This window comes from Balearica regulorum, chromosome 2 (genome assembly GCF_011004875.1).
Source record: "Balearica regulorum gibbericeps isolate bBalReg1 chromosome 2, bBalReg1.pri, whole genome shotgun sequence".
In the NCBI taxonomy this organism is placed as follows: Eukaryota; Metazoa; Chordata; class Aves; order Gruiformes; family Gruidae; genus Balearica; species Balearica regulorum.
Genome location: NC_046185.1, coordinates 161617669 through 161631032, shown reverse-complemented (window position 1 = coordinate 161631032; position 13364 = coordinate 161617669). Strand labels below are relative to the sequence as shown.

General features: G+C 45.0%; 1 protein-coding gene across 1 annotated transcript in view; it reads right to left on the bottom strand.

Annotated features, from left to right (window-relative positions):
• Window positions 1-1984: 1984 nt before the first annotated feature.
• Window positions 1985-13364, bottom strand: part of ACVR2B (activin A receptor type 2B) — a 99831-nt gene continuing 88451 nt past the window's right edge. Inside the window, exons 8-12 of the mRNA XM_075746746.1 lie at window positions 13158-13306; window positions 9337-9451; window positions 7643-7781; window positions 4907-5037; window positions 1985-3738 (exon numbers count right to left, since the gene is read on the bottom strand). Coding sequence (XP_075602861.1) covers window positions 3544-3738; window positions 4907-5037; window positions 7643-7781; window positions 9337-9451; window positions 13158-13306 — 729 coding nt within the window. The 3' untranslated portion in view covers window positions 1985-3543. The remainder of the gene's footprint in view (window positions 3739-4906; window positions 5038-7642; window positions 7782-9336; window positions 9452-13157; window positions 13307-13364) is intronic.

Below are 13364 nucleotides of genomic sequence, written 5' to 3'. Positions count from 1 at the left end.
GTAGTACTGAACGGAACCAAAATCATGTCAGTGAGAGTTCAAACCCTAGATTAGCCATGAGGAAACTACTTGCTTGACAGCTCAAGTGTTGAAAGACCAGTAAGTTCATCAGAACTTGTCTTCATTAATAAAATAAATAAAAACCAGCTTAAAAGAACAGCTTCAGCTAAACTGGTACAACTTTGTAAATAAGCACAACTTCAGGATTTCCTTCTCAGCTGCGACAGCGAGACACACAAACCTACATACATTTAAAATTTGTAACTGAGCACACACGCAATTTGGAAATTCGTTTTAAAATCAGTTTCTGAATCCTGTTGACAAGATGATCTATAAGGAACCGTTACACCAGGGAAGATGTCGTACTTTACAATCAACATTTGGTCAAGGTTTGTACGATCGCGCAGTTCCCCGCAGTAAGATAAGCTACACGTGAGAAATTTTTGTTTATGCTTTCTCAAAAGAGAAGATTTAAGAGACTGTCTAATAGGCTATTAAAATCATATGGCACTTTCAATAAATACTTTAAAGCTTCTTAAAGAAATCAGGATAAAAAAGCAACTGCTGTAATAAGCCTGTTTTAGCCATAATACATAATGCTGAAGGAAAAACCCAGAACAGCAAACAGATATTAACAGTTAAAAGACAGTACAGCTTTTTTCTTTCTGCAGCAATATGAACTGGCTCCCATTCCCGGGGAAACGGGAGCAAGCCCACCTCGAAACAAGTATTCACTCAATCTTAACTGCTCTCCGCTCCACCCCAACCCTTACATCACTTCACTTCTAAAACATAGTCACATTTTTATATAAATCTCAGTGCAGAAATGTATTAAACATGAAAAATACCGATCCTGCAAGCCTTTACGACTACGCTTAACATTAAATGAGTGCCTAACGTCATGACCGCAGAAGAGCGACCTGCACGTTTAATGCCAAGCATAGGTATGTCGCAGCATCAGGCCCAAAGATGCCAACCACCACCGGGGACATCGGCTGGGTCAAAACGGTATCGTTCTGTCTGGTTTTTGTCAAGGTGTTCGCAACAGAAGCACATTAAGAAAAAGAAACTTCCGAACCTACACACGGAAATACAGTTACATGTGTGTACATACTAATATGCAATATACATTCAGTAACTTGAAAGAATAGGTTAAGACTTTATTCAGATAGACAAATTAAGGCAATTCTCTTAATGTCTCTTCAAGGTAAAGGACCGTGTCCTCATTTGTGACCTCTAGGTTTTAAAGCTATATTTTTCAAGAAATATTTTCTTTATCTTTTCTCCAATTAGCGATTTTGTTTGCTTAATAACTTGTATCTGTGCGAGGGTGCACGCTGACAATTTGGCAGTGGCAAGAAGTCCAATTCGTTTGTATAGTACAGACTTTTTACATTTTTGTTACAGGGTGATTGGTTCAGGACTGCGTTTTGGCTTAACACAAAGAAAAATTTAGAAATTCTGGCCATCCAATGGACATAACTTTGTCAGTCTAGCAAGACACAGAATTCATGTTATATACAAAGTCAAAAAAATAAAAATAATAATAATTAAAAAAAAAAAAAAAGATGTACTGTCCTTTCACTAAAACAGACCAAAAAATAACACAGAATGGAAACAGCCTTCACAAATAAGAGTGAATAATGCCCAGGTACCTTATATAGGCAGTTATTCTACAACTGTATACAGTTATTTACAATGGTGCTTTATAAAACAAAAAAAAAAAATGGTAGCACTTCCTAAAAGATTTTGGAACTTTTTTTCTTTTTTTTCTTTTTTTAAAACTCCCTTGTCATAAAAGCCAACTTACATTAAAATATACTTACTACAAGACAACACAACTAACAAAATATATAATAAAACTCATACAAGTAGAAAATTCTGAGGTATTTCTGGTTTGAGGTGGTCTGTGGTCATGAAGTTTTTAATTTTTTTTTTTCAGTTTAAACCTCGGAAGCCACGTAACGTGTGTGTGTGTTTTGTGTTTGTTTTTTTTTTTTTTAAAGTTTTTTTTTTTTAAACATTGCATGTTTTGCAAATTAAAAAAATATTTCAATGTTGAATCAGCAGCATTAGGAACATTCACTGACTAGAGCGAGTTTATGGCATAATAAGAGTAACGGTATCTTAGAATATGCACCACTTTAAGACAAAAGAGTTTCGTCACAGAGTAAGGAGAAAGCAGCGTCAAAGAAACCAGTTGGAGAGATGCTGCACTAGATCACTGCTGCTGCTCAGCTGCCTCTGCATCCTGACACTGGGCAGTTCATAGGCTTCTCGGATGCTACAGGAGCCATCTGCCAATGGTTCAGGTATTTCCACACCTCCTCCCAACCCCAAACTAAGAAGGAAAAAAAATTAAAAATTACAGAGCCAGTTTTCACACTTTTCCTCTTCTCACCATCTGCACCGGTAGCTTGGGCTGACAGATAATCAACCCCAAGGCTGAATTTCCTGAACTGACTGGCGCTTAAAGCGAGATGCAAAAATTTTCCAATCTTCCAGTATTTTACCAAAGTGCTTCTGAGAACACACTTGCCCACCTCTTCCAATTACACTGCTTAAAAGCATCCTTCCCATTACTGTCTGGAGTCGAAAAGAAAAGGTAATTCTAGTTCTGCTTCGTTCTTTTCCCGCCCGAGACACTGGAGGAAGAAAGAACTAGCACCTTGCTCAAAACCACTGGCTCCTTAACTCGGCTTTCTCCGTACGCTGCAGCCGTTAATACTCTGCCCAGAAATGTCCTTCCCCTCCTCTAATGGTTACCTGAGAAGTAGCTCCATAGCAAATGATGTTTCCCCAAATGCTGCCAAATCCAACGTCACTCTCCCCACCCCTATTCTACACTCCCCCCTTCAACTCTACCATCAAGAATTAACATTCTCTGCCCAGTTACTTTTTTTTTTTCCATGTTACAATGACACCCGTTAGATCCGTAAAAGACACATCTGCTGTTTTTTTTGAAGCTCACTTCCAAAAAAAAAAAAGAAAAGAAAAAAAAGAAAAAAAAGAAACTGAACCCAAAACCAAAACAAAATGGGGAAAAAAATCCTTTTGAGGAAGGTGTATTCTTTATATAACAGTCTTAAGTTTCCTCCACAGTTTGCAGCATTGCGTTTTCTAAGATGGTAGGTGGTTTTCCTTTATGTCACAGATGCTCCGCTCAGAAGACAGACCAATAAAGAGAAACCCAGAAAACTGAATAAAATAAAAACAACTGAAGTGAGTTTGTTGAGGTTCTGAGGTACCTGCACCTTTTCTGCATTCATTAGTCGGCACCTGAATGCTTGCTGAAATGTCCATTTTTTAATACAGTAGAGCAATGTGCTGGTAAAATTGATCCAATCCAAAAAAATAATAATAATAATAATAACAATAATAATAAAAAGTCAAGATAAAATAGCAGCTGCATTCATGTGTTTGTTGGATTTTTGTGTTTTTGTTTTTTTGTGTGTGGTTATTTTTTTAAAACTTTTTTCTTTTTTTTTTTTTTTTTTTTTTTTTAAATCCACTGAGTCTGGAAAGACAAAAGTGAACCAGGACTTAGATACTAGACTCTTTGGGTGGCAAGTCCACGTTGGTGACGGACGTCACGATGGAGACGAGGCAGTCCGAGGTAGTGCCGTTTACGGATTTGCGGATCTGCGCAATGCGCTCCTCGACACAGCCCGCCGAGAGCCGAGCCTCCGCATCGTGGTCCCAGCACTCTTCGATGGTCACGCAGAGCTGCGCCAAGCCCTGCGGACAACAAGGGGGAGAAAGCGCCTTCAGCAACAACATCTGCTCCGGGAACCGTCCTTGTAGCGGACGGGGAAGTCCACTTAACACAGCTTAACGCCGCAAAGAAAAACTAACAATATTTGCTCTACAGTATGCAAATTATTACAGAATGGCTCATAGAATTATCATGAGATTAGCTTTAAAAATTACTTTAAATATGTGTTTTCCAGTTTTTTAAGCTTCCTCTTTCTCTGGCAGTAGGATCTGGTCTCATCCAGCTTTTTTTCACAGCCTTAAAAGTACTTTTTTAATATCAAAGTACATCACAAGACTCAGCAGTTTATGCTTTAAAAGACATCAAGTATATGATTCCCATGATAAACCATGAGAGCTGGCAGCACTGCATCAGTTACTACGAAACCGTTGCTTTGTTGGCAATCCCTTCCATAGACATCCCCGAAATAACCGAATTCCACACTGCTGGAAGAGCGCAGCTCCTATTTGAACCCCGTTCACCCAGCAACTGGAACAGTCGTCTTTATCTACAACCCACAGCAATCCTTCACTTCTAGGCAACGAGTTAGTACACCTGAGTCTAGTCAAAATAGAGATATTTAGCTTCTTACGGAAGCCCTGTGAGATTTCATCATCTGCTCAGTTTTCCAGTCTGAAAAAAATCACCTCTTTTATTAAAAACACGAGCCCGAAACGATCTACCTCTGGGAAACCCACGCTGCATTTTACTTCATTGTCTGTTTGCCTTCACATCTAATTAATTTTTCCTCAAAAAGTTGTTCAAGCCTTGCACGCTATCTAGCTTGTGAGGAACACGTCTCCGATGGTACGGATCATTTTCTTTTTCTTAATGAAAGGGACGACATTTTTCCATTCTTTCATCATATTAAACGAGTCCCACTAAACCACCACACGCTCCACATTCAGCGCTGGCTGACTTGAATCAACTGGCTTACTCTCTAAATCCAAGGGACAAACGGAAAGGGGAGCATGAAGGTGTTGAGAAAACCCTCCTTCCCCAGCGCTGACTGAGTCTACCACCGAGGAGCAGGTCCGTGCACCAGGGTGGACTGGTTAGGTTCCCTTTGAAGCTAACAAGTGACGCATAAGCGCATCCCTCATTCCTGTCACCCAAGAAAACGTTTTCTGCCGTTAACCAGGAGGGACGTACGGGGTGTTTCAGCCAGTGATCCTTGAACACGGGGCGCATCTTCTTGTGAACCACCACTTCTTGCAGGTCCTCAAGGGATGGGTGCTGACCTATTTCTTCTTCGAAAGGCAGCATGTATTCATCCACTGGACCTGAGGTGCACATGAAGAACCGGGTTAGTAGAGAAATGTCCTCTGCAGAGCCACGTCCTCCCCATGCACGAGTGAGCTGTGGCTCCAGAGCAACCTCAACTCACCGCAGCAAAGCCTGAAGTTCACATGTCATTACAGACAAATGTGATTTACATCCCTCCTGCACAATGGACTTTGCTGTCCCCGCTGCTTGCCTGGCCACGCATTTTCCACCTCGTTGAGTTATAAATCTGAACCCTCAGCTGGGCCTCCCGATCCCACCGCTCTCCTTGAGGGGGCTTGCTGAGCAGTCCGTGATTTATTTTAACAGAAAGAGCAAATCATCCCACCCTCACATTTTAGCATAGCAATTCAACATACAATAACCTAGAGAAAGGTTTCAGCATGAGCCTAATTTCATTTTAGGCACTGACTACCTAGGTCAGGCATATACAACGCTTATAATTTCTTGCTTCGTGATCTGGCTTGTTCACAGGTTTGAGTCAGCCCTGACACGCTGGAGCCAGATGCGCTTGTCCCAAGTACCAGCTCCTAAGTGCAAAATGATTTCTGAACGCTTTAGTTATACCAGTTATGGCTGTGAACTGCCCTGGGCCACGGGAATGAGACAACTGTTATGAGTATCAGTGCAGACGCCGGACGGTAGCAATAACTTCTGCTTATTGAAACGTCATTTGGCCTTTGGCAACGCGTAGATGCTCTCTCACAAACGGCAGCCCAGCTTAACTGATGGGCTTTCTCAGGGTGCTCCGCGGCATCGCTTATGGTTTCTCGGTAGCAAAGAGTGATCTCTTTCAAGAGTGGAGATATTTCAAGAGGGCCTTTCCAGACGAAAATAAAAAAGCTGGCCATTTCAGCCGGTCATGAACTGTGACACCACAAACATGATGTTTAGGTACTCTAAAACAAAAATAAAAATCACTAGAACAGCTTATCATTATTCTTGTTGACACAATGCCAGTCACTAACCCAAACCGAAACACACGTCATAACGGATGGCACAATAAAGCTCACAACTTTCCCTCCCTCTTCCTCCAAGAGGAATCAAGACTATGAAGAGCTGCACTGGTGATCTCCAAGCCAAATCACGCTCACCAACTATCCCACAACTGGAATTGAGTTAAAGCTCTGTTTCTGAAGTTACACTCATCGCCTTTCAGCTCCACACATCAGGACTGGGGCTACCGGTCACTGAAGCCAGCAGACATAATTTTGACCACAAAGATGGAGCCCATCTGTTAAATAAGGTGATCCAAGTTAGACAACATCACTTCTGAGCTAAATGTGCAGATGAGGATCAGCACAACACCCCTCATTCCAAAGGAAGCCTTTCCTCTGATTTAACGGTGCTGTGTATGACACCTGGAGCATCTTGGCCAGCTGCTGCCCGAGAAGAGCTGGAAGGAGATCACAAACATGACAGGCAAAAACCCAAGTGGGTATCTGGGGGGGCCTCAGCAGAGAAGGGTTATTCCTACATCTAACAAAAACCTGCAGAGTGATCCAGGTATCACTTTTTCACCCCACTGAGCTCCTACCTCCCTGCTCCTCCATCATTTTATCTGGTTAGCTAGTAATTGTTGAAGAAAACACGTTCTCTTACCACACACCTATGCAGACATCCTAATTATAATCAAGCTCCTCGATGCTACGGCAATACTAACAAAAATATTTGAAGTCCAGGTGAGGTACTAGTAATTTATGAACTTCACAGTCAGTCCAGAGCACCCATATCTACACAAGAGGAAAGAAGCTGAAGCAAGCAGCCTTAAAGCTACTACAACGAAATGATTCCTTCCCTGACCAGGGACAAGGTCCTGCCAACGGCAAGGATGTCACCAAAAAGCAGATATGCTATTTTGGACAGAAAAGGCCCCCATCGGCCCCATTTTGCAGCATCGTTTTAGAGTTAAAAAAAAAAAAATGAGAAAGGGGAAGCCATGAAAGTTCTTTCTTTTGGATCATTGAGGAGAAAGTGAGATCCTCCAAAGTTGTAGATGGAACAACAAAGTCAGCCCACTGCTGAGAGAGGGCTTGATCGGCAAAAGTCACAAGATTAATACCTAACGACTTAGGACAGCAGGGAAATGGGTTTGCTGACCCAGGAAGATCCTTCCAGCCCTGTGTTCCTGTTGAACACGGAGGTGCTTCACTTCTGGGCTTCCAGACTGCCCGGCAGAAGTGATGTGTGACAGCCAAGCTGGAGCTGGGCACGGCTCTTCTCCGGAGCTCAAAGCCTGCCTTGGTCGCAGGCAGGAATGCCGAGCGCCACGGAGAGCGGCACAGAGCAGGCTCAGGACTAAAGGACACCCACCACTGGTGGAGGAATCACCTGCTCCTTCTCCCTCTGCGTCCTCAGCCCATTTGCAATGTAACCGGCATAGTTAAAAGCACTTTGAGACTTGAATGCTACAAAGGTTATTCTCTACAGAGGATGACAGCTTATGTTAAAAAAACAGGCAAGTGAAAAACAGGTTAGCTGCTTAATAAAAATACACCACTGGTTATTAACTTTTTTTAAACAAAGCCAGGCCCATTCTCTGGACCACTAAACCACGGTGAAACAGAGCCCTCCCCAGGGAAAGAGGACGATCTTTATTCTTACCATCAACTGCTCTACATCTGGAGACTAGCTCCCACAACACCAGTCCCATTGCATACATGTCTATTCTCAGGAAGGCATCTCGTTGGAAGTTGATTGCTCCCTCTAACACTTCAGGAGCCATATACCTCCTCGTTCCCACCTACGGAGAAAGAAACAACTCAAGTTACATTCCAGTTGGGGCCGTCAGCCTCCGCTGCCTGGGGATGAGTGACAGTTGGTTTCATTAGCCTTAAGGCTACTTCTGCTAAAGTTGCACCTCACTCGGAAAACGAGCAAAAGGGGGTTGTTTTTTCTGACACCGATTCTCATTAAGATCACTCGAGTCTAGATAAGCTACCTGAAGGAAAAAGCCAAAGTGCACGGCTACGTGTGTGATATTCATTCAGCGTACGCTACAGGTCTAATTTAAATGCAGCGCGGCACGGCGAGTACGGATGAAATCCTGCCTTCCCCGCGTCCCACCGCGTCGTGATCCAGCAGCACACGCTGCATGAGAAAATGCTGTCTTTGGAGTCACACAAAACACCCTGAAGTCAAGTCAGACTGGGTTGATATCATAGTCGTTGAAAATTAAACTCTCTTTCACTAATAAATAAATAATAAAAAAAGAAGAGTAAAATTGATATACCCTGAGACGGTAGGAAAAAGTGTTGGTTTGACAGCCCTGGATAAAACAAGTGTTCTGCACCCACAGGAGTAGTCAAACATGAAACCTGCAAAATCTCCCCTGCCCTGTCTTGCCACAATCTGGTTTGGAAAAGATCCCCTCTCGCTTTGAGGGGATTCAGTCCTCGTTATAGCACGGATCTTGTTGTGTTTAGTCCAGGTAGAGCCACGCTGAGCTCCTCATATAGTTCTGGTTATATAGGTGGCAGAATTATAGCCCATACTGGAGGAGAGCGGAGAGGAGAGCAAGGGAAAAAGCACCTTTTTAACACGGGAATTTAAATGCCTCTAATATTTTCCTTTAAGGAAACTCTCATCTGTTCTTGCTGTTATCTGAGGCAGCGGGGACGGGGAAGCCTAGCCATGAAAAGGCGTGGAAAATACTGAAAAAGTCCAAATAAAGAGGGCAAAAGTAAGGAAAGTTGGGGGGGGGGCTAACCCAGAAAAGCATTCACTCCTTCTGGGATGAAGGAAGAAAGAGGAGCCTGCACTGGAGATGGGCATTCAAAAATCCCCGGAGGCACACGGAGAGGATGCCGGCCTCGCTGCGCCCCGGCACCAGAGCAGAACGAGGGGCCACTCGCTGCAACGCAAAGGCAGAAAATTAAGAACCCATAAAAACGTATTAAATTGTTTACGCAGCGCCCAGCCAGCTCGCAAGATCTGCCGCTGCTAAAGGCCACCTGAGCAGCCAGCCTGGCTGAATGCTTAAAAATAAATTGATAATTTTAGGACTATTAATGTTTAATACCGAGACAATAGAGAGTCAGTAAGTCCCGTGCTTGAAGGAAGAAGCTGCCTGCCCCCGGGGCTGGGGGACCCACCTACCCAGCGGTGGGAAGGGTCCGAGCGCTCGCCCTGCTCACCCAGATCAAAGCAGCTCCTGGAATTTATGTCTGAGCAAAAGCTTTTATGGAAAATACATCTCTTGAAGAGAATTAAATGCGTCTATACAAACTACTCCCCACTCTTGAGGAGCTATTTCAAGCTCAACTTTTTAAAATGTTATTGTTAAAGATAATGATTACCTGTCCATGAGTGTCCCCTGGAGGTTTTCCAGGTTCAAACCGTACAGCTAGTCCAAAATCAGCTAGCACTGCCGTCAAGTCGTTCTTCAGCAAGACATTTTTACTCTTGAAGTCCCTACGGACAAGCCAAGAAGCAAGTTTGGGACGGGTTTATTACGGCACGCTTCTAAATCACATTGCAACACACCACCTTCTAAGTCAATAGGCTCAGCAGCCCCCAGTAAATCAGCTCACTCCTTCCTTCCTTCCTTCCTTCCTTCCCTCCCTCCCTCCTTCCTTCCCCGGCTGCCCGGCACAGCCAGCGCTGGCAAATTCAGCTGCTCCCGCTGCCCGTGTCCCTAAAACACAACCACACAGCCCTGTGCTGCCCAGCACAGAGTCAGCCGAACTATACGGTGAGTTAACCTCGAAATAAAATCAAGGAGAGGTATGAAGGGGGTGTTTTAATTCGAGCAGGCACTATTTTTTGCTCCGAGTACCAGCCGTGGACCCCCGCCTCTGGGCGCTTCTTACATTTCTCACTCCCGACGACAAATGCAAGGCAGGTTAAGGGTGGGAATTTACTCTTTGTCCTGGTAAGGACGTTTGCTCCTGTCTACAAAACTAGATCATCCTGGAAATTAGCAGATGCCGGCGGGACTCTGTTCACCCCGACTACACACTTGAACAGACTTTTGCCATAGTCATCTATTACACTTATGTTTTAATTGCTGGAACGATCTCCCCTGGAGAACTCGGAAGGTTGGAAAGCAAGCAGGGGAGGGAGTGAGCCCACGCTCGGACAAGCCGTCAGGATCGAACCGGACAGCCGACGGGCGGGTGTAAGCGTTTTGCGGCAGAGATGGTGGGTCTGTGCTCGAGGATGGCTTTAAGGGGACATTTGTGTCAGTCCTGTGCCGCAGCGGGATGGCTCCAGGGCAGCTCAGGTAAATCTGCAGGGGCTGGAAAGGGGAGGTGGAGGAGGGTCACACCGAGATGCCTAACCTATTGAGCCTTGTTCCCTGGCCTTCCCGCATTTTCATCTGAAAAGGAATGTTTGGCAATCTAATTAAATTACAGACCTTAGACAGCAGATGGCAATTGTCCTGTATGCTCAGCATTATAATTTCCCTATCATCAATTCACTCGGTGACCCTACTGATTGCAGGATATTGCAGGCCTGCACAAAATAATTAATGAGGGCAGATACAATTGTTCCGCACTAGAGAGACCTGTCAAAATTCTTTGGGAAGAGAGAAACTGATGGACCATAGAGAAGGGCTGCTCGTCACGGCCTTGGATGCCGGAGCACCAGCTCAAAGCACCGTGAGCAAAAATCATCCTGTACCACCCAGCCCCTGATGCTGAGCTTAAAAAAGTCTGAAGAAAGGATTTTTTCCTTTCTAAGCTAAACATAGCGTGATGGACATTTCTGACTCGAGGATCAAGACAGGAGAAGCATATGTGAAGTTAGAGAGCATCATACAACCAGGGAACCCCAGCAGAAACCAGCCTCCATCACATCGAGGGGACACACGGGGTTTCTAGGGACACACGTACAGTTTTGCAGAGCCTGCAAAACATTTGTACCCCTCTGTTACGCAGAAAAACACCATTTACCTAATACCTGTCCTCTTAAGAGACTGACTGCTTCCACGCTGTAGCAGTTTCCCCACAGGCGTAGAAAACAGCCATCATCTAATGACATAGATAAACGCCTTTGCTCGGTCAGCATCAGGGGATTATGCCCTCCAGGATGGTACAGATTGTGCACGAGATTTTTACACAACAGCAGTTCGACAAGGACCACACAGAAATTACCGGACAGTCTGCCTGAACGAGACGTTTCTAAAGTGAAGCGAGAAGTAAACCAGGATTATTGTACGGGCGTCTGCTGCTGCTGTTCACCCGCACTGCCCTTCAGGCATGCAACAGTTAACTACTACATCTTGATACGTGATGCAGGGATTTCCCTTCGCACTTCCTTTTTTCCCCCTATTTCCATACATTTCCCAATTTTTCCAGGCTTTCCTACCTTCTACAAACCACCCTGAACTGGCAAGTGTGAGCCGCAATGCCAACGTACCCAGGACAGGGAGAAAGACCTGATCCAAGCCATGCCAGGTAGAATTCCCACTAACGCCGTGTGCATTAGACCATCCTAAAATGGTCACTGATAAAGCAAAGCGGCCTGAAAAGAAGAAAATATCCTTTTCCACGTAACGCTTCAAACTGGAAATAAAGAGAGCGAGCGGACTATGAACAGCGGGTGCGTTAACTCGAGTCAGACACCGGAGATTTTATTTTCAGCTTCCACGTGGGGGCACTTTCGCACCAACCAGCGATCCCATAACCTTAATCCTCCTTGTAGCGCTGGGGGACAGTAAGGAGTTAGGGGAACCCCTGCCCAGCAGTGACTGGGGGAGTCCCACCTGGCACCTCCAGCATCTTCCCATGCACCGCGTGAAGCCGGTCGAAAATACACACCCGCCCCCTCCCCCCAGATTTAAAATGTATTTGGCGGTTTCTTGTAAAACAAAAAATACAACTAAAAGCAGTGGGGTAAATCCAAGGGAAATCTCTTTTTTCCTGAAATCCCTCTTCTGTAGGTATTTGCTAAATTCACACAAATGGTGCATTCTCCATCTTTTATCATTTGCTAAATGGACGGGGACACTAATGAGCACGATCTGTTGCTTTAAAGCCTTTCTCTAGCCTTTCTCTGTTCCCCACCCTCAGGAATTCCCATGTATAAACCAGTGCCTTTATTCCACAGGGACAAATGTCAGGGACACAGGGGTCAGCTCCAGGAGCAGCACAAAGGCAGCTGCAGGCTCTTTCAACAGCCCCCAGCTCTCAGAAACCTTCAGGTTCGGGGAGGGGGGGGTTGTTTTGGGGGAAGGGACACCCTTGCAAAAGCAGGGATTATCTCGCCGTACATGAAGACGGCCCCGTTAGATCGGGTACAAATTGCTGCAGCTGAACGTGGGGTTTAAGTCCCTCCTAGATGAAATGCGGTGGGGGGGTGGGGGGAGTACAGCCGCGGATTATGGCGTGTAGCCCGTGTAAATCCCCTCTGGAAAACTCCCCCCTCCTGCCGTGTCACTAGCAAACCGCAATGTGGGACTGCTAAGGGCTAAAACCAAGGATTGTCGCAATAAGGATGGTTTAACCCACTGCCTTCTGGATTCCCGCTGTCCCCACGATGCTGTCACCCAGGTGGATTGAAGCATGTGCCAAGAGGTCTCGGGGACTTTGATGCCTGCTCTGGTGTCTCTCATAAGCACCCTGGCACGCTTTGGGCACTACAAAACTACAGCGAAAAATAAAAAGCAGCCATTGTCTGCGTTTCATCAGTTTCTCCATTTCTTGTGTAATGATCAAAAGCTCTGTGGGAAGACACACAGTGGAGTTATCTGTCTAAACCAAGAAAAACAGGGTCCAAATCTTGGTATGGCCACAGAAATAGATGGATGTGCTTTATCAAGCCCAGTTCTTTCAAAGACTGGTTCTGCAGCAACCAGATTTCCCTTCCTACTACATCAAGAGAAGTGCTGATGGAAGAGGGGAGCACGTCCCCTTCAGACGTTTGCCACAAACCACTACCAACCATACTGACGGTTTCACGGACAAGACGCTTACTTGCCCTTCACCATTTCATATGTGGTTGAAAAAAAATCTTGTCTAGACAAGAATCCTGCGCTAAGGCACGGGATTTGTTGGGTTAAAAGGCATTTACTTCCTAAAAGCACAATCTCCTCCTCCGTTCAACAGCATCATTTCAAAGAAGTTGCGAGCATTTGAACACAGCACTCGAATGGCATCAACGAAAGAGGCCGTACCTGTGTGCTATAGCAGGTTTGTGTCCTTCACCTTTGCACCAAGGGACGTCTTCATGAAGGTAGGACAAGCCACGGGCCATTGTTTCTGCAACATGGCAGAGCTCATTCCAGCTGATAATATTGCCCTTCAGGTAATCCGTCAGAGAGCCCTGCGAAACGGGACATCGTATGTTTTTAATCGCAGACTCTGCTACGTGACAGATATGC